This window comes from Pyrus communis, chromosome 5 (genome assembly GCF_963583255.1).
Source record: "Pyrus communis chromosome 5, drPyrComm1.1, whole genome shotgun sequence".
In the NCBI taxonomy this organism is placed as follows: Eukaryota; Viridiplantae; Streptophyta; class Magnoliopsida; order Rosales; family Rosaceae; genus Pyrus; species Pyrus communis.
The window spans coordinates 29,146,994-29,172,139 of NC_084807.1; the positions used below are offsets into that span (position 1 = coordinate 29,146,994).

Sequence of the window (25,146 nt, forward strand, 5' to 3'; positions counted from 1 at the left end):
ACGCTCACCTTGGATCCAAGTTAGGTGCAAGCCTTGTCGTGCAGACCACATTAGGTGGTTCCGACTCGTAGGTGACCTGCGATTATTCGCATAGTCTTCACGTGATCGTAGCACTAGAGCGTATATATTACACCCAGTCCTGTCGTACAGACCACGTTAGGTGGCTCCGACTTGTGTGCAGATTCAGATGTTGAGTTGAGATTGGAGCTCTATATGCAGCGGTACATGTCACGTTAGGTGACTCCCGGCTGCCAGATTATATGTTATTGATGTGGTTATGCTTGAGCATTTATATTTAATTATGAGATTCTGTTGTGGCATATTCTCAGGCATGAATGGCATATTGTGAGCATGAATGGCATATTGTGAGCATGAATGGCATATTGTGAGCATGAATGGCATATTGTGAGCATGAATGGCATATTGTGGAGCATGATTGGCATACCTATACATACGTATATATGTTCATTTTCTGGGAAGTATACAGGTTTTACGGCGAGGGGTTAGAATGTGTTTTGCTAAAGAGTTTTCAAAGAACTTTGTTTTTGCCCACTCACGCTTTTGTTTTTGCGCCCCTCCAGGTTCTAGTGGTCTAGCAAGTTCGGTGGTTTATCCCAGAGGGCGTCCCGGCATTTCTGACAGACACTCACCATTGTAGGGTCACCTTCGGGTGTAAATATGTCGTATCTTTTCCTTTTGGACTGTTGTAGACTTGCTCTGAATTGTGTCTCACATACACTAGTACTTTGTATGCTATTAGGTTTTTAATTATTCGTACTTTTATATTACCTTCTCATTAGCTTCCGCACGCGCACATGGCTACGTCACCTTCGTGTGACGGCCAGCACGCCCTGATCTCGGTCGGGGTGTGTCATCTTTGGTGAAGGTTTAAGGAAGAATTGATGTTGAAACAGACGAGTTTCGAGGGGTCGAGTTTAAATTGAGATTATCGAGCCAATTTCGGTCTTTTCCCATCCATTTTTGGACTTCCAAAAGGTATAAACTGATTCTACACTTCATAAGCTTCATTTCCATATAAATTTTGTGAAAATGGTTAAGAAATGAAGAAGATATGAAGGTTTGAAATTTTACCCAGAAACCAGCAAAAATTTCTAGATTCCGGCGAGTTCAGACGGAGGCGGATGATGGCGACCAGCAAGGAGGAAAAGACGATGGAATATTCCGTCAAAGTTGATGGAATATTCTAACGACGTCAGGTTATGCCGTTAAACTCTGTTAATTATTTAACGGAATATTTTGTCAAACTGACGGAATATTCCTAACGAACGTCAGAGTCTCGCCTGTGCGTGGTGGCACGTATGGCCGTGCCGTAACCGGTGCGTGGTGGCGAGTTTGACCTTCGATTGGCTTTCTGTCAATTTATGTAGGTCCATGACGTCGAGTAGATCAACTTCGTATATTCAAACCCTATGTTTGAGCAATCTACGGAGGTTTTATTTAAGTTTCCATTTATGTGTTATTAAACTAAGTTAATTAGTAATTTCACATATAGGGGAAACATATCCTGAGGATGTACGGGGTCAAGCAAGGCTTAGAGGCTTCGTTTCGACTGTGTAACTGTGAGTGGGTCATTTCTTTTTATAAGCATACGCGTACTTGCTAGTTTCCAGTTATACTTTGAAAAGAATTTACTACGTATGCCTTGGTTAGACTAAAATTACATGAATTAGTGAAGTGACTGAACCTAGGGAATTATTCTGCGCCTTGTAGGTTCACAGGTATACACGAAATACCATGATCTTATATTTACATATGTGATTATTACTACGTTGATTAGAGTCATCGAATCTTTGTGGCATGATTTTATTTATGTCATCTACTCATCAGTGCTGCATCTCGGAGTTAGTACTCCGCCCAAGGTCAGGGCTAGTCTTTCACGTGTATGTTCACATCCGCACCGTTCGCTGGCCTTGGATCTAAGTTAGGTGCCAGTCTTGTCATACAAATTGCATTAGGCAATTTCGACTCGTATGTGACCGCACTTCGGCGCCAACCTTCACATGATTGTAGTACTAGAGCACATTTATTACACCCAGTCCTGTCGTACAGGTTGCATTAGCCAACTCTGACTCGTGTGTCAGCATGTGTCGATAAACATTTGTTATGTTATGTTTACATATTACAAGGTTATGTGATATTGGTCACCTTGTGCTTAATTATTATAGTTGTGCCTTATTGATTTCTTGAGACTTTGCAGGCTACGGTAAATATTTTCTTACTATATGTAGTACGTATATATTTTGGAAACTATACTTGATTTTACGGCGAGAGGTTATAATGTTTTTGAAAAAGTTTTTACTATTTTCTGACCCACTCAACTTTGTTTTTTCCCCTTCTAGGTTTAATAGTTGTGCTTACATGTAAACGAGGATTTTGGCAAATCTCAGGAGATGGTTATCTTCAGTGGCATAACCCTCACCCTAATTACTGTATTGTTCTTATGCTCTGCCATCACGTGTGAATTGGGTTCAATCCAGCTCACCCGCACACTCTTTTAATTAGGTTTCCACTACACTACACTTTATGGCTTCGTCATCCTTCAAGTGTCGTCGGCCAGCACAACTCGATTCGGAGTCCAAGTAGACATTTTGGGTCGGGGTGTGTCAGTAAATTTTTCCTTACATGACATTATATTCTTAAATTAAGTGTCACGTGACGGTAAATCTGTGTCATATAAGTTGCTCTTCGATCGCAAATCATTATGCTTTGGGTCCACCGGTAATGTTCTTGTTACTTTTGAGAGATGAAAAGGATGAAAGCCCTTCTTTCTTTTTCTTTTTTTATCTTTGAATTTTGGAATGAGAGATCCTAAATATATTGGTCTTTTTTTTGGGCTTACTTGAACTTTGAGGGAGTATTGCTGAATAGAGTCTAATAATCTATTTGATCAATGTGTACTTTGGAAAGAAAACAGTTAGGGTTGATTTTAGGAGAAATTCTTAAGTGCGGATGATCCGAACACATAGTTGTTCCTTTGCATACACAAAGCACCCTAATTTGGTCTCACCCATTCTCTCCATTGACTCCTTGTGTATGATGCTCATGTATATATATGTTTAGACGAAAGATTTACTTGTCACATGATTTAGAGGTCGAATGATTTTGGACAATAGCATGTGTCTACAAATCTAACAAAATGAGATCAAATCAAGAATATATAATATATGTGTTCTTATTTCAAACTCACCAATTCAAGTGACAGTTTTATTAAAATAGGTAATGTTAGAGAGACTAAAATTAAAACTTCTATGAGATATCGAAATAGTACTTACAAAACCCACGTGTTTCATGCTTGATAGTAAAAAGTAAAAGCAACTTCACCCACCACCACGTAACACGAAACAGACCGCGGAGCTTCTCAGGGTCGTTTCAAGTTTCAAGCTTTCGAATTCGAACTCAGAAAACCTAATTTCTCTCCATCTCCGCCTGCAATTGTCGGCGTCGAAGCCCATCGAGCTCTATCCACCTGGCCAATCAGATCCGTCCACCTCAGCAATGCTCTGTTCGGTGCCCGCCACCAAGTCCGGTTCGAACTGGCTGAACCGGCTCCGGTCCAACAAGGGATTCCCGACCGCCGACAATTCCGACCTCGACCACTTCCTTACCCGAAACGCAAACTCTCTCTCTGAATTCCCTGCTCCCAATGTCGTCTCATCGTCCACGGATTCGACTCGGCCGGATTCGGATCGTGTCGGGAATCGCTCCGAATCCTCGTGTCCGAACGGAGACGACCAGGGAGGGGGAATCATCGGAATGATGAGCAACGTTCTATCGGAGCTATTTTTCATGGGCGGCGCCGACGAAAGTTCCAGACTTTCCGGGAAAAAGATTCCTAGAAAGCAAGCAAACCCCAGAGTCTGTGTCGGTTCCACGACCAACTCTAACGGCGACGCCACCGCCACTGCGAATGCAGCGGAGGAGAAGAGCTCGGAAAGTGAAGGAAATATCGAAAATGCCCTCGACAAGGTGTCGTCGGATAACAACAGCTTGGTGGGGAAGAAGAAAAAGAAAGAACTAGGAGGGAATGAGGGTGGTGGGCAATGTGAGGGGGAGGAGGAAGAGGAAGAGGAAGAGAAGGGGGAGATGAAAGGGTATTCGAGGAGCGAAGTGACGGTGATTGATACGAGCTGCGCGGTTTGGAAGACGGAGAAGTTGGTGTTTAGGAGGAAGAATGTGTGGAAAGTTAGGGAGAAGAAGGTCAAAGGGAGGAGCTTTGGGAGACATAAGAGGAAAGTGGTTGTTGAGGAACACCTTGGTGATGACATTGACAAGAAGAAAGCTAAGGTTTCGGTTTCCGCGTTGGATGTTGAAGCTGGTGTGGATGAATGTATAGCTCTCAACTCCATTCAAGTAAGATACAAAGATTCTGTCTTGATTAATTTGCTAATTTGGTTTCATATTTCCTTCTCGATTGTGCTTAATTTTTGTGATCTTTGTTTATCTACGAATGCGAATATCGGATTAACAATTATTGCATGTGTTGATTTGTTTGGTATGGAAATGAAGTGGTTGTGTGGATGGCGCTAGCATTTTCGCTGCGATTTTTCGATTGCTTAATGCTGTTTTTGTTACAAAAAATGATGCACTCTTGGCGGCAAGATCTTCGTTGGTTCTTTCCAAATGCAACATGTGATGTCATCTCTATTCTCTAACGAGTGTGATAGTTCGTACCTATAGCTTGTGATTGCATGTGTTTTTCTGTTTGGATTTTAGGATTTAGTATGATCATTGCCTTCTCTTCGTCTGCATATACTGTGATTGCATGTGTATTGGTTCATAATTCACAGAGTTATATGAGTCTTCTAGTTAAACTTTCAGCCATGGTTGTTCCGTTTTCCTGGTTTAGCCATTTTTCTATTAATTTGGTACACTGGATAAGTTTAACATTGAAAACTTTAAGGCTTGAATTGTGCCTGAGTAACCTCTCCGGGTTTTGTTCATTAGGAGTTCTAATCAGTTAATCTCCGTGCTCTTTGTTATTGTATTGATAACAACTATTAGTATCGAAGGGGAAAGGATATCACTTCAACTGATCTATTTGTGTGAATAATTTGTTTATCTGATTTAAGGCCGTGTAAGGTAGAATGCTGCTGAGTTTTCTAGAGAGTATGCATGACTTTGGCCTCTGAATCTTTCTGTTTTCGCAACCCTTAAATGCTTTGGATTTAGCCGGCTCCACCTTCTGGTTTTGGATTTCAAGTGTTTTGCTGAATAATTGATTAGATTTTATGTTCCGATTCTGAATTTAGTGTGCAGTTGTTGCTTAACGTAAATAAGTATGAATCACGGCGTGTGATTTGATGCCATAGTCATAGAGTTGCTGTGCATAATATTATGAAACAAAGAAATGTAAGTTTGTTGCCCTTGCTACATTGTTCAGGGACAGAAGCCACAGAATGACACCCTAGATAATCTGAATGACAGAGGGGAAGAATTTGGCAAACACCTGCCGGAAAATAAAACCAAAGATATAAGAAAAGGGCAAGTGCACTTGAAAGTACTATCTGATTTTGATATTCTGTGTTGCTGCCTGCACGCACCTAAGTGTTTATTGTGCTCTTGTTGAATTTCATGCAGGTTTTCTTTGGACCGATCACCGCGAAATTTGAAAAAGGGCGGTTCCTCTGTTATATTAATAAAAGGCCTTCCTACAGACAATAAAAATGGAGGAAAGCTTCATAAAAAGACTCTCAAGGACAGCCAAAAACAATACAAAGCGTGATTGAACCAGAAACCGGAAAAAGAGTTTTGCACCAGAGAGAGCTAGCTGCCGGCAATGCAACAACGTAACATGATGGCACAAACGTCGTTTCTTTCGGTATAAAAATTTAGTTGACCGTATCATCTCCCTCTCCGAAAGAGTGTAGGAGGTTCGGGTCACGCACAGGGCTCCGAGATGGCGGTGCCGGCGATCATGCTGACTTGGGAATCAAAATGTTGTGAAATAGTGAAACTTTTTGTATGTGTTTACAAATGTCGTAAGAGAAGCTATTTTCCCCAAAAGGATTTTTCTGTTTTTCTTGCAATTCTTACAATCGTATTGATACGAAACGGTATATGATTACACGCGCCCCTTTTCTCCTTCTACGACCCTCACCCTGTATTTGTTTTGTTACCATTCTTGTATAATTTATTCAATCGAAGGGCCAGAAATTTCCAGGTGCATTGGGAGAAAACAAGTGTATGGAAATGCCATACAGAATTCCCTTTCAATTTAGATAATTGGGCCTATAATACTATTGATTTCTGGCCTTATGAAAGGTCCATTTAGGTAAGGCCCGGACTTCGTCTTCACCTCAGCCACAAACCGACTGTAAACAAAGGCTCAATCTTTCCGAACGCCGAGAAGAAACCATTTTTTATCAGGAAAATGGTCGCCGTATACGCTTTGTTCACTCACCCTTTTCCCGCTTCTTCTTCTTCTTCTTCCTCCGATTCTCTCTTTTCATTCTCACTAGCTCCTCCTCCGCCGGCCGCCGCTTATTTCTCGCCTCCTTCACCTTCAATCTTCCGCGCCCGTCAATGGTTTTCTCCGTTGAAGTTCACCAAAGCCCAGAATTTTGAACGACAACCGTCGTTAACCCAACTGGGTCTCCGTCAAAATCAACAGTTTCTTCTCCAATGCCGTTATATCAACTCCCCCGCCAATGTCCTCGCCGAAGTAGGTAAGCAACTCTGAGAGACCTTTTGTCAAACACATTGCCTGCATGATTTTAATCGTAATATCTTGTGCCAGGAATGCTGTTCTCGTTCTTTCAAGAAATTGGGGTCGGCGAGGATGAAAGCCGAGTGCTTTTGGACAAGAATCCAGCCGTGGCGTCGACATCTTTGGATTCACTGCAAGCTCGGGTTCATTCCTTCCGTTCTGTTGGAATCGACGGCCTTGTGCTTTCTCAGTTGATTACAAAATCTCCAAGTCTATTAACAGCTGAGGAAATAGGTCCGTTTCTGCAATTTGTTCTCGACGATTTGGAAGGGAAGATCGAGCCGCTGCAGCTGAAGCGGCTTTTGAGAACAACAGAAGCAAGATTTTTGGTGGGTTTTGATCAGAAAGTCAGATTGCTTCTTCACCGCGGAGTTCCAGTTGACAAGATTTTTGATGTTATCAACAAGGTTAATCTGTACAAGGCATTGTGTCTCAAGTCACTTGAAGAAATCGAAAGAACAATCGCATTCTTCGACCGCTTTGGCGGCATTGATTTGATAGTAATGCGTCCGACGCTTCTCAATTTTCATCTGGAGACTCAGCTGGTTCCGAGAGTAGGGTTCCTGGCGGAGCTCAGTGGCGGAGATGATGAGGCCACGGGGACTCTGTTGGGTAAGCTCCCTGCAATCTTGAGCTATACCGTGGATCACACGAAAGGCCATGTCGATCTGTTGAGGTCGAATGCCGGCCTAACTGACGATCAAATCTTCAGGTTTCTGCTTGTATTTCCCAACGTGGTGAGTGCCAGTCGGGAGAGGAAATTGCGTCCGAGAATTCATTTTCTCAAGCAGTGCGGGTTGAGTTCGAATGACATCTTCAAGTTCTTGGTCAAAGCTCCATTGTTTCTAGGGTTGTCTTTTGAAGACAACATTGCATTTAAGCTTGCATTTTTAGTGAAGATTGGGTATAAACATAGAACAAAAGACTTGGCGGCAGCAATGGGATCCGCCACCAGAACAAGCTGCGATAATCTGCAAAAGGTGGTCGGGTTGTTCTTCAGTTACGGGCTTTCGTGTTCAGACATTGTTGTCATGAGCACCAAACATCCTCAGATACTGCAATACAGCCATGCTGCTTTGGAGAAGAAGATGGAGTACTTGATAAATGGGATGGGTCGTGAAGTCGGAGAGTTACTGAACTTTCCGGCATTCCTTGGTTACAAGCTTGATGACAGAATCAAGGCCAGGTATGAACTGAGGAAGAAGGTTTTGGGGGAAGGAATGTCACTGAACAAGCTCTTAACTGTTTCTTCCGAGAGATTTTCGACCAAGAAGACAGCGTATGTTGATCTAAACGAAGAAATGAAAGTTTTGTCGGATCATCTAAATGAAAACGTTTGTAATACAAACGAGTCATGATACAAATTTGAGCTGTTTACTCATGGTAAAATCTTCTCAGCTTCCTTGTTATGAAAGCTATACCTTTCGAGCAGTTTGCATATCGACTTTCTACGTTTTTCTCGTTGATGTTTTGTTAAATCTGAATTAACATGAGGCTCTGAAAAGAGATGCAGAGACAGTTAACAAATCAGTTCAGTCAGTCGAGTAAAAGAAAGGCAGAGGCAGCTGAGGAATTGATGTTTATGATTTTAATTTGCTCATAAGCTTTCATTCGTACGTTACAAAAACTACGCCCCTCAAACTTTTAGAAACACCGCTGTACAAGACTGGATACCTAGGCCTCTTTATTCCGCCAAGGAGCGTTCTCTAGCTCGCTCTACCACCACGTGCTGTGACTTCTCCGCTTTACCATTTCCTTTCGGTATAATAAGTCCATAACCTCCTTCTTCTCGTTTGTATATTACATTAATCTCACCTAAGTAAGAACAGAGGAAAACTTCAACTACTGGATGACAGAAATCGAAAACTGATGTTCGAGGAAATGAAGGCAGTAGGGGTGTTTTGTAGTTTCTTACCAGTTTCTTCATTTCGGAAAGCATAGAAGTCGTGATCAACATTTTCCAGTTGATCAACTGCTTCAGCAACCGTCAGAGGCGGCATGTCAAAGTATTTCGTTCGAACAACCTAGTAAAAATGACCGAACAATGAGAATACGATGGAGAGAATGGCATTTCTATAGATAATCAGCAGATGCGTAGTGAAAGTTCCAAGTGACAACCTCGTCAATGAAGTCTTCTTCCTGCTCTTGGGGAACTGCCTCTGCCTCTTCCTCTTCATCTTCCGCCACTACTTGCATTGCAGGCTCCCTAACTTTCGATCTGTTAAAGCCTTTCATGTGCCGCCCGTGATCCGATTCCTTCTCCTTGACTTTCCTCAACTTCCTCTGGATAATCGAAGATGCCAAATCTATGCTCGCGTAAAGTGTCTCAGCTTCTTCCTCAGCACGAAACACTCCATGCTTCTTCGTGAACAAAGTCACCTAAACAAAACACAAACACACACAAATGTGCTTCACAGGAACAAACCGTATGCTGCAATTGCAGATAACCTAACAGTTCATGAAATTCATCAGACGGCAATACCTCACATCTCCGAATCCTGGGGCCTTTTCCAAGCTCTCCACCTCGAACAGACAACCGAACATCAGCTTCCCTCACTAGGTGACTATGCTTTTGAACTGCCTTGCCAACCTTGTCTTCCACATGCTTCTTCACTGCCTCCGATAACTGAATTCACAGATTGAAAATTTCTCATTCAAATTCCACATTGATGAAAAAGTTTCTAATTCTGCGGCCGACGTCCTGTGTTCGAATCTCCCTCCTCCACTATCACTTGTTAAAAGCAAAAACAAAAATTCCAATTTTCCACAGATAATGCACTTCCCGCAAATAACAATACATTAAACAAATCAAGTCTTTTTTAAACCAAAAGTGTCTATGAGATTACCATAACTCCTCACTTTGATCTTTAAGATTTAAAATTGACAGAAGTAGTCCATGAGATTGTCCGTCAATCATTTTGATTATTATGTAGAATTTTTTTTATTAAATTGAATATACGAGGAGGGGTTGATTTAACAAAAATATCACCAATTTAACGGAGATTTCTAATAAAAGGACTAAAATGATTGACGATTGATAATACCATTTCAATTGATTTTAAAGCACATAGACTAAAATGATGAGTTATGTGAATTTCAGATATATTTTGGATAACAAGCCAATGCAAAATGCAATTTAGATTCCCAATTAATGGTAATTTCTACAATGTTTTGTCCAAAAACACAAAGTTCATTAAACACATCACTGCAAACCTCAAAATATGCCAAAAGTAACCAAATTTAAACCTCAAAAACCGATAAAAGAGTACCTCCAAATTCTTTCCTTGTATGATCAGCTTGACCGAGGAAAGCGGGCCGTCCCAGGACATCTGCACGGAGAGCGACTTGCCGCGGCACCTTCGGGGTCGAATCGCAATCGCAATGGGTTTCAGATTCTTCGACGGATTCAAGAAATTGGAAGAGCTAGACGATAATGTGAAGATTTGGGGCTTTTGGAAAATCGGCGATGAGAGTGTTGCCATTGATTGTGGAGAAGTAAACAGAGTTGCCATTGGGTTAGATTAACGCAGAACTTAGGGTTTGTGGTAAAGCGATAAGTAGTGTTTGGATCGATGGAAAATTGGAAGGAAAGTGCGAGAAAATTAGGGGGTTTAGCAGCTGTGGGTTTTACAGAGCGAGCAAGCGGACAAGGTGACAGTAATGGATATACTTCGGCCACACGTGGCAATCTCTTACGTTATCCACTTCATCCTCTGTGGTTCGGTGCAAGCCACAGAGAAACCTCAGCCGTTTATCTTGTTCTCATAGTTAGATGGACGGTTTAGGTTGGATGCAGCTCTGCATTTGTTTGGGCCCACTCGTTGACTTGCACGTGTTCATTCGTAGTATGGGCCTCATGGGGGGTGGTTTGGATCTCAAAGCCCTACCAATTTGGTTAGGGCCCAATTGCTTTTGTCCAATTCTTCCGTTTTGGATAGGCATGCCTCTAGATACTTTCAGTCCAACGTGTTTATATGGCACATGAAATTAGATTTTTATCCGCTATGAGAATGACGTGCCAAATAGGATGTCTGGTTTTGCTTAACTAGGAAACAAGTGTCAAGAGTTTATGGAGATGGATCAACGACTCCTTACGAGGAATTATCATGGGGTGGTCCAATAATTGAAAACGAATTATGGATATGTTTATTACACAACACATTTTGAGTTCGTTTTCTGATGATGGTGAATCACATGATGATGGTTATGAGAGGTTAAAATGCATCTATGAATTCTTCAGATTCCCGAAATTATATATTGACGTGACAAAGCCACCAACTTTTGAAGAAAAGAAAAAAAGACTCATTACAAGGGGTGGTTTCGGTTCGGTAACTACGAATTCGCTTTTGAGCATCCTCACCCCCTAACTTGCACCCTCTAATCTGACTTACACCGTGCCATTTTCTGAATTTTGAAGTTGCACCGCGAATATTAATTTGTTCTGAAGAAGGAAAATAAGTTATTGACCGTGAGAAGTTGGAGTGAAAAAGTAGTTGTTGGCCTCATTTTGAGTTTGTTAGGCAACTTGTTACTTCAAGGGCTCACGCAAGGGTTTCTTTTGTTTGGACTGTATATATGGAGTTTGTTGTTGCCCATTACAACGATTGCTCGAGTGTCTAGATTGGTAACTGCTAGAGTGACGTTGTGTACTTGGTGAATTGAATTTCATTTTTGTTTGAAAGTCCGCTACTGGCATTAGGGAAGTTTGCACTAGCATTGTTATTGGTGTTGGTATTGGCATTGACTTTACATTTGTATTGGTTTTGAAATTGGAATTTTGAGTTGGCATTGGCATTAGAACTGCCATTGACATTGGAATATTGCACTTGCACTGGTGGAATTTTGTATTGAAATTGGCATCGGAAATTAGGATAAGTTTTCTTCTTGGCAAACTCATATTGTTTACGAACATGAGTTTATAAGGGGGTGTTGGAAATTATATTTTATTATTTGTTTTCTTGTGGGCCAATGATTGTGATTCCTTGCCCTTAAGTGTTAGATTCTTCGCCTATTAGATTTAGGTTTAGTTCTCTATAATTTTTGTTAGAGAGAATAAGCTTGTTACAATGTAGTTTTACATGTTATGTAGCTTTATTGGCAAATCTTATAATGTTTCTTTGTTTTCAATAATATTCATAGTTTTGTTATCCGTTTTTTTGTTCGTCGTCATACATGCTCAGATTTTCAACTCTCTATTGCTTGAGGAGATTCACACACTTAGAAGAGGGTTCTCAAATGCTTGCTTGGAAGCCTGATATCTCTAAAGCACATGATTACAATAAGTGGGACCCAGATGTAACAACTTCTTACATGAGTGAGAAAAGAAAAAGATGATTTGTCTTCACAACATACAAGTTTTTCTTCACGTGTAAGTTTAAACGAAAAGAAAGAGCTTTTGTCATTTTAGAGTCGAACGAGTGGACCAACGAACACATTGAATACATAAACACTCTTAACATGTTGGGCCAACAAGCAACTATCGAGCCAAGGATTTTGGAATATTTGTTTACAAAAGAACACGCGTAGAATTCTTTGCTAGCACATAACGCAAGAGTTGATAGAATTAAGTCTTTGTTAGATAATCATAAGGTATATATAGTGAAAGAATATGTGATTGGTGTGGCCAGAGAATCTGAAATGCATCTATGAGTCTTTCCAGTTTTAAAAAAGATGGACTGCACTGATGATACCACTAGTTAATCGTTTTTTTTTATTTTTAAAGAAGGAATGTGTGATTGGTGGACTACGTAGACTTTTTTACTATAATTTTTTATTGCGACTTTAGAACATAATCCATTATTTTATGATTCTAATTACTCCATTAATTATACAATACCATTTTGTGCAAATACGACAATCGTTCCATCAAAAGTGAAATGATATAAAATGCAATGTGTCAAAACGAAAATCACACAATTTTTTTTGAGAATGTGAGAATTCAATTAGTAGGTGCCATCTAGCATGGCCCCATACAAAAGAATCAAACTTTCTTTGATCTTTATCTCTATCCACTAAACAAACAATATTAGTCGTTATGATGAAGGATTAAGAGCCACTAATGCGGGTCTAAATTTCTACACCAACTTCTGAGGCACTAACTGCATGTCTACCGACCTTGTGGGGTATGTTTGCTATTTAGAAGTTGAGAAATGCTCAAAAGACTAAAAAAGTGGGATTATTTATGAACTCCAAGTTATTTATGTTATTTTATGTTTTTGGTATAATATTTTACAATGTTAATACATAAATTGACGTTAAATTATGAGATTACAGAGAGTCTATGAATATCCCACTTTTGATATAGTCTTCTTAGTATTTCTCTTATAACTTTTTCAATGTCTCAAGTGATAAATTGCCCTGATAATTAGAGTTTTTTTTTTTTTTTTGTACTCAAATGTTATGAGTTTAAACTTTTCTTTCTCTAATTTAGTGTAGATTAATATTGAATATTATGTGTATTTATAAAAAAAAATTAATGTAACTACTACAGCTCCGCGTCATTTTACTGATCTAGTGATTGTATATTAGTTGAACTTATTTTTTATCTTCTTAGGACACAATTGTTCCACATGGACACAAAATATCACATAACGCGATGGTTTAAGAGCTTTTCGTAGGGAGCAATGAATTTTTTAGTGTGTCGAAATACAGTTTAGTATATTAAGTGTAATAATACAATTCGTTCAGTTGAAATTTCTAACTAATTGTATTGTTCTACTTGTTGTACCGGGTCGTGTTTTTAATACACTGAAAAATTTGTCTAATATAGGTAACTAGATTAAGATAATGTTATATTATCAAGTCATTGGTGAGGCCAAACCAATCAAAGGCTAACAACGAGTGAAGCCAACCCAATCAAGGGCTAACAACCACACGTTTGCCTTCGCCAATAGGAAAGCGAGTACATACATAGAGAGTACCAAAATCATAAGCAATTAAAAAAGTAAGATGCCCATTTGGTCCGAGACCTACTTCCCAAAGCCACAAATCTGAGTCCCCCCACTTGCACTCCACGTGGCCCGATTCTACCCGTTAGATCCATCGCTTTCCAAGCACTAAAAAATATCTCCAAATATCCCAACACGCCAGGCCTCAGCTCCCTGCCACCTGTCCCCTCCCAAAAAATCTCCCGGAGAAGAAAACTTATTTCTTTTAAACTTGGAATCCGGATCCTCGTCGGATATTCCGGGAATCCGTTAATTTTGTACGTTTGTAGTTAAAAATTATTTTAAATATTTTTATTTAAAATTAAATAAAAATATATTTAACAAAAATTAATTATATGATATATGATAAATAAATATACGATGAATAGATACGATTTACGGATTTCCAAGATTCTCGTTTAATGAATCCGGGGAGTATCCTGTTGGTTGAATTTGGACCACACGATGCGGAAGCCAATGACGTGGCGCCTGTCGATGATTTATGGCCCTCGTCTAAGATTGGGTTGATGACGTGTCAGACCGGGTCCCACCCGCACACAGGGGTGCAGATATTTTCCACCCCATTGGTAGGCTGAGGAAATATTCACCGTTAGATTGATTGGGAATCGGCATATTCGCCGTCCGATTGATTTGGGACTTGAAGTTTCAGATATTTGTGCAGACAAAAAGGTCTGAACGTTGAGGGAAAAAGGACGAGAAGAAGAAATTGAGACATTTTCGAAATCTCCAGCTTCACTGAAACATTGCGAATCTCTGTTTCCTCCTGTGGGTGCAAAGAGAAATTTAGAGAGAAATGGGCGGGGTGGGTATGAATAGTGAGGACGTGGAAGCGAAGTTGAGAGCACAGGCGGCGGAGAAGGACGGCGGCGAGTGCGATTCTTCCGTCGGGACGATGCGGTGGGAGAAGCTGCTGCCGACGATGAACATGCGGGTCTTGCTGGTGGAAGCTGATGACTCCACCAGGCATATTATAGCTGCGCTTCTCAGGAAATGTAGCTACAGAGGTTAGTGGGTTTTGCTTTAATTTGCTTAAAGTTTTGGGTTTGATGGATTTTGTAGGGGATTTTGCTGAATGATGATCTGGGTTTTTGTTTAATTTGCTTAAAGTTTTGGTTTTGATGGGTTTTGTGGCGGATTTTGATTAATGATGAACTGGGTTTTTGTTTTTGTTTTTGTTTTATTTTGGCGATTTTTGGGTGTGGGTTTGTTGGTGTTTAGAGTTTTTGTGATCAGTGAGTTGGATGATTTGCTGCTTTTCTCTTTTTTACTTTCTTACCTTGTTGGATAAGAAAAAGAGTGAAAGATTTTGGGATGAAGATTTGAATATTATTGTTGAATTAGCATGAAGTTGAAGCTTTTATATTGGCTTATCTTAATGGAAATAAATATAGGCCAATTAAAATCGATGTAAAAGTCTGTAAGATCAACTATATATTGTTTGCTATTGAATCTAATGAACTTCCAGTGGTACCAAATTGTTAAGTTTCAAAAAGACTGTAAATTTTGTAAAATTAACCGTATCGAAGGCGTTACATGAAGAGAATGCTATGTTTTTAATACCATCTGTTCTGAGTTCAATGAACAAAGGAATTAATGATTCGAGTCACTTGCTTTGGCTTTCGTTTGTTATTCACGACAAGGCGTATAGTTAAGCATGAATGTTTTGAGGCTGTTCTTATTAAGGTTCCTGTTTTTGTTTGAGCAGTTGCTGCTGTAGCTGATGGCTTAAAGGCTTGGGAGATACTGAAGGCACGGCCTCATAACATAGATCTCATACTGACGGAAGTCGATCTGCCATCGATATCTGGATTTGCTTTGCTTACGCTAATCATGGAGCATGAGATCTGCAAAAACATTCCTGTTATAAGTAGGATACGAAGAACGAATAAACGTGGATTTGATTAGTAACTGATTTGATTTTCCACAATGGTGGTGCTTAACAAATTTGCTCTTCTTTTGTGATCTTGCAGTGATGTCCTCTCAGGATTCAATTAGCACGGTTTACAAATGCATGACGAGAGGCGTTTCTGACTATCTAGTCAAGCCTATTAGGAAGAATGAGCTGACGAATTTGTGGCAGCATGTTTGGAGAAGACAATCTGTATGCCTGCTCAACTTTCTGTTCTGTTATTTGGTTTGAGCTTGTAAATTTTGTCTTACTGTTTCTGATTAAATCTAAATTTTATTGTCTGTCAGTTAGCCCGAAACGGCCCCCTTGATGAGAGCGTTGGACAACAAAAGATCGAAGCCACTTTTGAAAACGAAGCTGCAAGCAATCATTCGAGTGGCTATATGGCATGTGTTAAGGAAAACATGGGAAAAGGGACCGATTCTCAGGTTTGGGTTTCATAATTTCTAAATGGCACAGCAAAAGCATTCCTAACATGTATATGAATTCAAACGGTGTAGATTTTTATGAAGTTTTCAGTAGACTGACTACGATTTATTCTCTTGCAGAGCTCTTGTACAAAGCCAGACTTCGAAACTGAGAGTGCCCCTGTGGATATGCAGGAATATTCACTGCAAATACAGGGAAAAACTTCTCTTGGTGACTTGAGAATGCAGAAAGATGAAGCACACGCCAAATTTGGTGAGAAATTGCTTACGCGTGAAAATGCAGCTAGAGGTATAACATCTATACCTTTCCAATTTAGTAGCTTCTTGTCTGTTTAGTTTTGTATGAAGGCCTGCTAACATTTTATGATTGTGTCAATCCAATTAGGAACAACTGAGGCTGCCGATGAAAACGGTGACACAGCAGTTTCACCAGGCAAGGGTGCCAAGGCAGAAAGTCAGAGGAGGGATGATAATATGACTAGTGAAGCTTGTGACAACAACGATCTACTTGTCAACTCTTCTAGAGATATCACTGACTTCATTGGAGCATTCAGTAAATATCCAAGTAGCAACCAGAGAAATTCTTCTTCAAGTCATACACCTAGCATGTTTGATTCTGCTCCACAGTTGGATCTATCCTTGAGAAGACCTGATTCCAGTGGCTTTGAGAATCGAGTCAATGAGAAAAGGCACGCCCTTGGCCATTCTAATGCTTCCGCCTTTTCAAGGTGAGTTTCCATTTTCTACGCTTGGAATTTTGTGACTTGTGCACATCAATTTTGCTCTTTTGCCAGATTTATTTTCTAATTCAATCAACGACCTGTCTTGCAGATACATCAACAGGCCAATGCAGCCCCAGAAAACATCACTGTGCGATCAGCAAAAGGCATATGAAGCTACATGCGAGATGCAAGCATGTAATACCAATGCTGATTGTGATACTCCTCCTACAACTTTAAGTACTCCCAGGAGTATTATCACTCTGGCTACTGGTCAATCTTACCAATCTGAAATTGGAACGTCATGCCCTGAGCAGAGATTATTTCCTCATCCAGTTCCCGTGAAAGGCATAAGGTTTAACAATCTAAGCAATGGGTACGGTACGGTACTACCTCCAATGTTTGGTACACAATCAAGTCCATCGCCAATGCCTAATTCAGCTGCCCAGCAGGAACCCTCGTTCCTAATGAATACATTTTATCCAGCAAATCTTCAGAAAGATAAAACTGAGCAAGTTTACGGCACACTTTATCAAAATACCAAGGGTACCGTGGACCAAACAATGCAGAATCAGGATCAAAGATTTGATGAGGATCGAGGGCATATGTCCTCAGCAACTGATCAGAGTGCGAGTAGTAGTTTATGTAATGGCAATACTGGTCATCTTAGTAGCATGGGGTATGGAAGTGCTTGTGGAAGCAACAATGTTGATCAGGTGGCTATGTTTAGGGCTGCACCAGAGAGCAAGAATGAAGACAGTTTCCTTAATCAAAACGGAAATTCTTATCGATCCATCCAAAGAGAAGCAGCTCTAAACAAGTTCCGCTTGAAGCGCAAAGATAGATGCTATGACAAGAAGGTACTTCATTATCTTTGTCAACCTTTCTACCATTGCTCTCATTTTTACTACTACTTCCTGCCTCTCCCACCCTAGTCCCCAAAGAAACTCGCATTTTAACACGATATGGTTCATTTTGCAGGTTCGCTACGAGAGCAGAAAAAAACTCGCAGAGCAGCGTCCCAGAATAAAAGGGCAGTTTGTCCGTCAAGCGAGTACTGATCCTTCACCTGCAGAAACTGATGGCAATATATTTTAGGGTTAATTACTTAAGAGTTTCTTGTACACTTCAAGTTAAGATGGCACTATAAGTAGAGTATAGCTTTGTTACACCATTGTTTCAGTTTTTTATGCCAAGAAACACAGATGAGCAGAGTAGTACGGGCCTCAAGAAGCTTCTGACATCACTTCTACGTTCGTCTTGTTATTATATATTGTATCAACTCATTTGACCAATGTATCCTTTGTAAAATGGGGTTGTATATTTTTGTTCCTAGGGATGTTTTAGTCAAACTATATTTGTTTGTTATCACATAGGTTTGTTCATTCAAGATTTCAAATCTCATTTGGTATACAAACTTCATTTGATCATTTATGCTTGTGTTATTATCACCAAGTAAATAATTTGAGGGAATCCACAAGGTATGAGTTGTATATTAACCAGAGTTTATTACCCCTTTGTTAACATCGAGTGCCCCTTCCGAGTGTGAGGAAATAATTATCCATATTGGAAAGTTAAAAAAAAGTTTGTAAGCGCTTACAAGGAGTTGACCCACTCTCCTATTCCTGATTAATTTCTGGGTTGAACTTCAACTTCTTTCACAACGTCAAAGCATGTTCATCCATGTGTAAGGTTTGAACTGTTGACAAAAAAGTGTAAGGATGTGAAGAATAATTCCACTTCGAAAAAGTTGTAAAATCTTGCAAAAACTTATAGGCAATTAATTTTAGAGTCGAACCTCAACTTTCTTTCCCAAAATTTCAACAACTTAAATGGCGGTGGCGTTTTCAAACAGCGACACAGTTTGAGTGCTAATTCCCGTGGTGTCGGCTACTTTCTATAGGTGCTCATTTCCATAAACAAATAAGCATTAGTTGTTTTCGTAAGTTTAAATTCTGATCGTGGTGAACAAAAAGTGAGTGCTCCACTATGCAACTTGAATTCATAAATATCATTTTCTACCACCAAAACAGCCTACTGATATGATAGATACGTCGTCGTTTGGATACAGCCTACAATTACATGCATGCTGTCCAAAACCAACCAAAAGGACTTGTCAAAGCCGTCGTCGGTGTCCACAAATCGATCATTGCCTTCTTTCTTTCCCCACTAATTGTGGTTGGTAATTTCCCAACTTGTCAACAAGTCTTTGTTTATAGGCAACTCAACTCGAAGGCACGCTCCAATCCATCTCTTTCTAGTACTAAATTTGGCTTTATTAATAAATAGAAGTATTCATCAATTTACTCTCTGAACTTGTAAGGATTGGCCAATTTCCCCTCTCAACTTTAATTTTGGTCAATTCACCCCCTCAACTCTCATAATTAGTCAATTTGTACCATACTGTTAATTTTTTTAATTTTCCATCCATTCTTCCGTTAAATAGGTATCCGCATGACTACCTTTAAAGGGCAAAAAAGTCATTTTCCCTACACCTTCTATCTTCTTCCTTTTCTTCGAACTTTCTCTTCTTCTTCCTTTTCTCCAAGCTGAGCCCGTGACTGAGGCCAACGCCTCCCTCCTCCGCTGTTTGCAGCCCAGTCCATTTGATATGCTGCTTTTGCAGTTTGCAGCTGCCCACACCCTGTCGCCTCCTCCCTCAGCCTCGTCTACCTCTAGTAATGGGTAGGGAAACCTATTTAACGGAAAATGACAGTAGGGTGCAAATTGAAAAAAATGACAGTATGGTGCAAATTGACTTTTTTCGCCCTTCAAAGGTAGTCATGCGGATACCTACTTAACGGAAGAATAGATGGAAAATTTAAAAAATTAACAGTAGGGTGCAAATTGACTAATTATGAGAGTTGAGTGGGGAAATTGGCCAAAATTAAGGTTGAGGGGGGAAATTGGCCAATCCTTACAAGTTCAGGGGATAAATTGATGAATACCTCTAATAAATATAACATCACTAAGTAATGCATGCCGTGCTTAAATTGTGCAGTGAATTAGTTGAAACAATGCATGGGATATATTTGCAGATGTTGGGATAGGAAGATACAAATGCATATGAACAACAACATCAGTCTTTACCACCACCAATTTGCAGGTATGTCATATGGTCAGCTTCCCAATGCCATCGTTCTGGGCCCAGCTGAACAAACGAAACACTCGGCATATCATTGTGATGGTATCCTGTGTTTTATCTTTTAAGTTTCCTATATATATATTTGAGTGTTTTAAGAGTTTGGAATTTCACTACAGTGGCAAGATATCTCAGGTGTAAGTAAACTTTAGGGAAAATAGGATCTTTCACTTTCTCTCAAAGCCCCCAAACCCCACCCCGCATCCGGCCCTACTTGTACCGATGTGGCAACTTTATAATTGCCCTACATGCCCGACTATGCCGCGCACCTACTGAAGTTTCTCTTCCTCCTCAGTTGATCAATGACTCAAGACACACTATTAGCCTGGATTGGCTGAATATGATGGTGGTGGAACAAAAGGGCTACTATCATATGCCCCCAGAAGAACATGTTTATCTCTAAACAATCGGTGAAATGAAAAAACCCTAGGTCTTTTTAAAATCAAAGTCATAAAGGAACTTCCTTTTTTTGGACCCAGATGGAGAAAGAAGCAAAATTTAATATACAAAAGAAGACTAAATAGATGAGTAGATGAGAAATCACTCAAATGAAAAGTTTCAAAAAAGCAAAAAAACAACACGCCTCTCAGCTTTCAAACGATCGAGCAGCAACTGTAAGTCATCTATAATATTCTCTTCTAGATTCTTAACAGGAGGGTCCCTCCTAACAATAGACCAAACCATAATACAAAGTAAATCAGTGATATTTTCTGTCAAGTTGCAAAACTCGGACGTAGTTAAGTTGATTAGAATAAACTAGAATATCTCTCGAATGAAAAACGATATTGAGGCTCATCAACTAACAGCCCTTTAGTATTTCCTTAACTCAAAAGCAACAGCTGCATAAAGACATAAAAATCCAAAAAAATGAATGATTGGTGATGTCTCCCAGTGGTTTCCAAGAAGCCTGTTTACAGATTCTCCATGTTTTCTCTCCTTTTGAACTCTTTCTTATAAATAAATTTGAAAACTCCCTCTCTCTTATTGTGTTTAGACTTTAGACCCTAGTTAAGCAAGATCTGCACCGTCAATCAGTCATCTCTTAATCCCCTAATCTCAAAGTTTTAATGATTAATCTTCCATTTACTAGAACAAGGGAGGACAAAGCTAAGAGAAGGGCAGGCCACTTGGCGATATTGCACCATTTTCTTCTCTCTCACGCTAGATCAATGAGACAGGCAAGCCTTCACCTTCCTCTCAATTATTCCAAAAGTGCTTCCCAATATCATCCATCTGCTTTTTAATTTTGATCGTCCTCATCATGGTACCCTATATGTATATTTTACATTATATTTGGTGGTAAAGCATAATCAGATATGAGAAGCGTCCATAAATTCAACTTTTCAAACTTTGTTGCATGGCACACATGTATATTCATGAATCATCACGCATATCTTGAAACCTACTCAATGATGTCTGTTCCCCACATATATATTTTTTTCTTGACAAGGCGATAACTTAAAATTATTTTATTTACGGGGGTTTAGAAATCAAACTCGGATGCAAGAATGCGACATCCGTGTAAGTCAACTGACCTAACCCTCATTTGCACATCTATGTTATGTGTGGGAATAGTGACAATAATATGAACAACCTAGAATATTCATGAATTAATCAAAACAGATGATGGATGAAGAATTGATTTGATTACTCTATTTTCCTAACTAACAACTTTTCCACCCTAACCCTAACTAACTCTTAAGTTGTTTTGGACTCTTAAACCTATATTTTCATGTCGTTTTCACGCAGCACTACTAATATTCCTTCATGCAAACTTTTGCATTTGCAAGTTAGTAAATAGACGAATATAATCCGGTTTGCTTTTAGGAAAAGGCTTCCCTCGTCCCACCCCTGACATGGCCAATTCGTGTATCATCCCACAACAACCCTATCTGATGTGCTACATCGATCCACAGCAAGGCACATCAATCATGAAGCATGATCAACCATCCAACATCTATTAACAGGTGTACAATGATCCAACGGTTAATATATGTGCATGATCTTACCTAAAAATGTAATATTTTATCGTTGTTGGATATCTAAACATGTTATATGTTTTTAACAGTCAATCTAATGTCACAGAATATACTTAAATTAACAGTCATACAACATAATATTTTCATTTACCCTTTTCAATTAGAAGCGCATTCTATAAGTTTACAACTACATAAATTACAGCCACTTCCCACCGCAATATGAGGAAGCTGCCAGTCAAAAGTCCAAGGGAGAGCAAATTATTGCTGCTTTTTGCACCCTTTATTAACCCCATGACCTCCCTCCTCTTGCTTAACCCTGTAAACCTCCTCTGTCTAACTCTTTCTTTCTCTTTCTAAACATTTGTAGCTGCAAATGTCTGTAGCCTCCACAAAATCTCCTAAACACTGTGGCCACAAACAAGGACTTAACATTAGCAAGCTCTACAGGAAGCTTTTCTTACTATTCTCTACATTTGCCACCACAATTCTCTCCATAATACTACTCGTCTGGCTCATCCTTCGCCCCACGAAACCCGAGTTCTCCCTCAAAGAAGCCGATATCTACCAGCTCAACCTCTCCGGCGGTCACCTCCTCAACTCGTCCGTCCAACTCACCCTCCTTTCGAAAAACCCTAATCAGAAAGTCGGGATTTACTATGACGAGCTTAAAGTCTATGCTGTATACAAGGGCCAGCAAATCACTCTTTACACTTCTCTTCCTCCGTTTTACCAAGGACACGAAGACAGCAATGTCTTGACAGCTTCTCTGGTGGCAATAGGTCTGCCGGTGGATCCCTCGTTTGGCTATGAAGTGGGACGTGATCAAACGGCTGGTAGACTGGTTTTGAATCTCAAAGTGATAGGACGAATTCGATGGAAGGTTGGAACTTGGGTTTCCGGTAAATATCGGGTTACCGTGGATTGTCTTGCTGTTATGGCTTTTGGTCCGTCTGTTCCAACTGGTCCTCTCACTGCAAGGCAAGGGACTCAATGCTCTACCAACGTCTGAATTACGAGAGAAACTTCCCACATCAGGACTTGGATAACGCCTCAGTGGCATAGAGAGAAGTTCTTCCCTAAACCACCAAGACTGCTTCGTACTACTGAAATGTATGTTTCTTGATTTGTTCTTGAATATTTGCTTGGTCATGTTTGTTGATGTTTAGTTCTGCGCCTAAGTTTTTGTAAATTTGTATCAATTAATCATATGATTGATATATAGGACTGGAAGTAATGATCATATATGAGTGAGAAAGAAAGGCTTGCTTAATTGTATTGTCGATCTTATCTTCTTTTTAGTTTCTTTACGATACAAGCGATACTGAGTCAGAATGAATTCAAACACGGGACCTCAACAGTAATGATAAAAGACGACTCCAAGATCAACAAGGTTCTCTACTTTGCGAGGATCGAGAAACGTCTGAATGCTCTAAACTGCTTAGAAATGGAGAACATGTTCTCATAGATTCTTTTTCAATAGTGGGTTTTGGTTTTGATTTTTCTAGTTTGGTGGTAGTCCTGTGGGCAGAGAAAGGAAAGAGATTGAGGGGAAAAAGGACATAAAAGAGTAATGATAGGTGAGATGCCAAGAAGAAAGAAAAAGAGAAAAAAGGAAAATCCATTATTTTCTTCGTTAAGGAATCTACAAATTTACACTTCAACCCTTCACCCTTAATAATCATGCGGACTTGTAAATTGTAATGCATGGAAGCAAAGTCGCGACAGAACCTTTGAGCATAATTCTATCAGCCTAACAATGGAAATGAATTTGTCAACTGAATATACATCAGAATGTGCTAATACCGGTCGAAAAGAATAGACGGAAGGTATCTGATAGAGTTAAAGGGAAATAGATTCTTTCCCGAGCATCTGCTCAGGATCATGCCGACCCACACACAAGGGTCGTTGGATTTTACAATTATTATAACTTTAAAGGGACATTTCCTATTTGTAGCCTTGGATTTTCATCCAACGGCCCTAGTGTATGGGTCAGTAGGATCCTAAACCATAAAATAACTCTCGCGTTTGAATTGAAAAACTAATTCATTTATAAAACTCTTGGTTGTTGCAATTAAACAAAATGAACTTGATTGATTTTAATTCTTTTAAGATATCAAAATGTTTTTAAACTGCAAATTTGCAATTAGTCAACTAACTGACCACTTTGAAACAACCACCTAATTATGGGAGAAACTATGACCAAATATGGTTTGCCTTTACAGCTTTGTGGTAAGCCTCCAGTTTTATCGACTTTATGTTAACCTTTTTAATTCCGTCAATTAGCAAAGGGTGATGCTATTTCTACACTTATTTTTACTTTATACATACTCATCAATTTTTTGTCGTTGGACTGAACGAATCGAAGAAGATTAATGACAAAAAATTAATAAAACCGCGTAAAAGATAAAAATAAATGTGTGAATACCATTATAGTACCCTTCTTCATCCAAGGACCCGAGACTCCACTTAAACAGCAGCTGAAAGCAACTATTTATAAATAAAAAAATTCCAACGCGGGACAAATCTTGCGAGATAGTTGCGGGCTGGCCGATGACTGACACGCAAGGTTGTCCAACGTAAATTTGAGAAAATGCCAACAAATTAAATATGCCTTTGAGGGTCTTCTAAGGACCCTCCATATGTTTAGTAGAAGATCTTTTTCTGCCTACTAATTATTTAATGTAATGAATGTTGGGCATCTTTCAATAGATTATTTTGACAACACTCGACAAATTCTTTCTATATTACTCATCAGATTGTTTCGACACATGCCGATATTTGTTGAGATATGCGCAACATAAAATGACTGACAACAAATCATCCAAGTGTTCGACCAAATCTCTCAGTGAATAAACTGATTTTTTTTTTTTTTTGCACGCTTCACGCTCTGTTGTTATATAAAAATAAAAAATAAAAAATAAAAAATAAAAACTTGTATTAACATTGGAACTTCCCAAGATTCAAATACTAGAGAGCTCTTAAGGACGCCCATCTTGGCATATCTTGCAATACACAAACGCTTCAATACTTAAAATTTAAGACGTTGACATGCATAATCTTTCAGTGCGTGCTCAAAAGCAAAAGAAGAAATAATTGTGGCCAAAAAAATCTAGTCCCACAAATATCAAAAGTAAACCCACTTTTTAACGATACGAAAGAGAGCTTGCGTCTCCAACTTAATAACCTAATAAGAAAACCACACAAACTCCACAACAACGACGCTTCTATAATTTCGTTTCAACATCCATCGGGTAAATTCTATGGACAGTTCAAGAACTTGAAGAAGTTTTACATC

At 39.5% G+C, this 25,146-nt stretch overlaps 5 protein-coding genes across 5 annotated transcripts; 4 read left to right on the forward strand and 1 right to left on the reverse strand.

The window, feature by feature from the left end:
- The first annotated feature begins 3,384 nt into the window (after positions 1–3,384).
- Positions 3,385–6,108, forward strand: LOC137735415 (uncharacterized). Its single transcript, XM_068474837.1, has 2 exons — positions 3,385–4,371; positions 5,402–6,108. The coding sequence occupies exons 1-2, from the start codon at positions 3,517–3,519 to the stop codon at positions 5,585–5,587; spliced, it is 1,041 nt and encodes a 346-aa protein (XP_068330938.1). The 5' UTR covers positions 3,385–3,516; the 3' UTR covers positions 5,588–6,108.
- A 158-nt stretch (positions 6,109–6,266) lies between these two features.
- On the forward strand, positions 6,267–8,108 carry LOC137734844 (transcription termination factor MTERF8, chloroplastic). Its single transcript, XM_068474145.1, has 2 exons — positions 6,267–6,686; positions 6,758–8,108. The coding sequence occupies exons 1-2, from the start codon at positions 6,392–6,394 to the stop codon at positions 8,083–8,085; spliced, it is 1,623 nt and encodes a 540-aa protein (XP_068330246.1). The 5' UTR covers positions 6,267–6,391; the 3' UTR covers positions 8,086–8,108.
- A 183-nt stretch (positions 8,109–8,291) lies between these two features.
- Positions 8,292–10,367, reverse strand: LOC137734845 (ribosome-binding factor PSRP1, chloroplastic). Its single transcript, XM_068474146.1, has 5 exons — positions 9,997–10,367; positions 9,210–9,353; positions 8,846–9,106; positions 8,643–8,751; positions 8,292–8,542 (listed from the first exon to the last, which is right to left on the reverse strand). The coding sequence occupies exons 1-5, from the start codon at positions 10,237–10,239 to the stop codon at positions 8,412–8,414; spliced, it is 888 nt and encodes a 295-aa protein (XP_068330247.1). The 5' UTR covers positions 10,240–10,367; the 3' UTR covers positions 8,292–8,411.
- Positions 10,368–14,348: 3,981 nt separating this feature from the next.
- LOC137734659 (two-component response regulator-like APRR5) lies at positions 14,349–18,160 on the forward strand. Its single transcript, XM_068473915.1, has 8 exons — positions 14,349–14,678; positions 15,380–15,541; positions 15,645–15,775; positions 15,871–16,011; positions 16,132–16,300; positions 16,397–16,739; positions 16,843–17,590; positions 17,712–18,160. Exons 1-8 carry the CDS (start codon positions 14,468–14,470, stop codon positions 17,826–17,828), a joined length of 2,022 nt encoding a protein of 673 aa, XP_068330016.1. The 5' UTR covers positions 14,349–14,467; the 3' UTR covers positions 17,829–18,160.
- Positions 18,161–22,150: 3,990 nt separating this feature from the next.
- On the forward strand, positions 22,151–23,409 carry LOC137735545 (NDR1/HIN1-like protein 26). The gene has a single exon (XM_068474970.1). The coding sequence runs from the start codon at positions 22,225–22,227 to the stop codon at positions 22,858–22,860; it is 636 nt and encodes a 211-aa protein (XP_068331071.1). The 5' UTR covers positions 22,151–22,224; the 3' UTR covers positions 22,861–23,409.
- Positions 23,410–25,146: the final 1,737 nt, after the last annotated feature.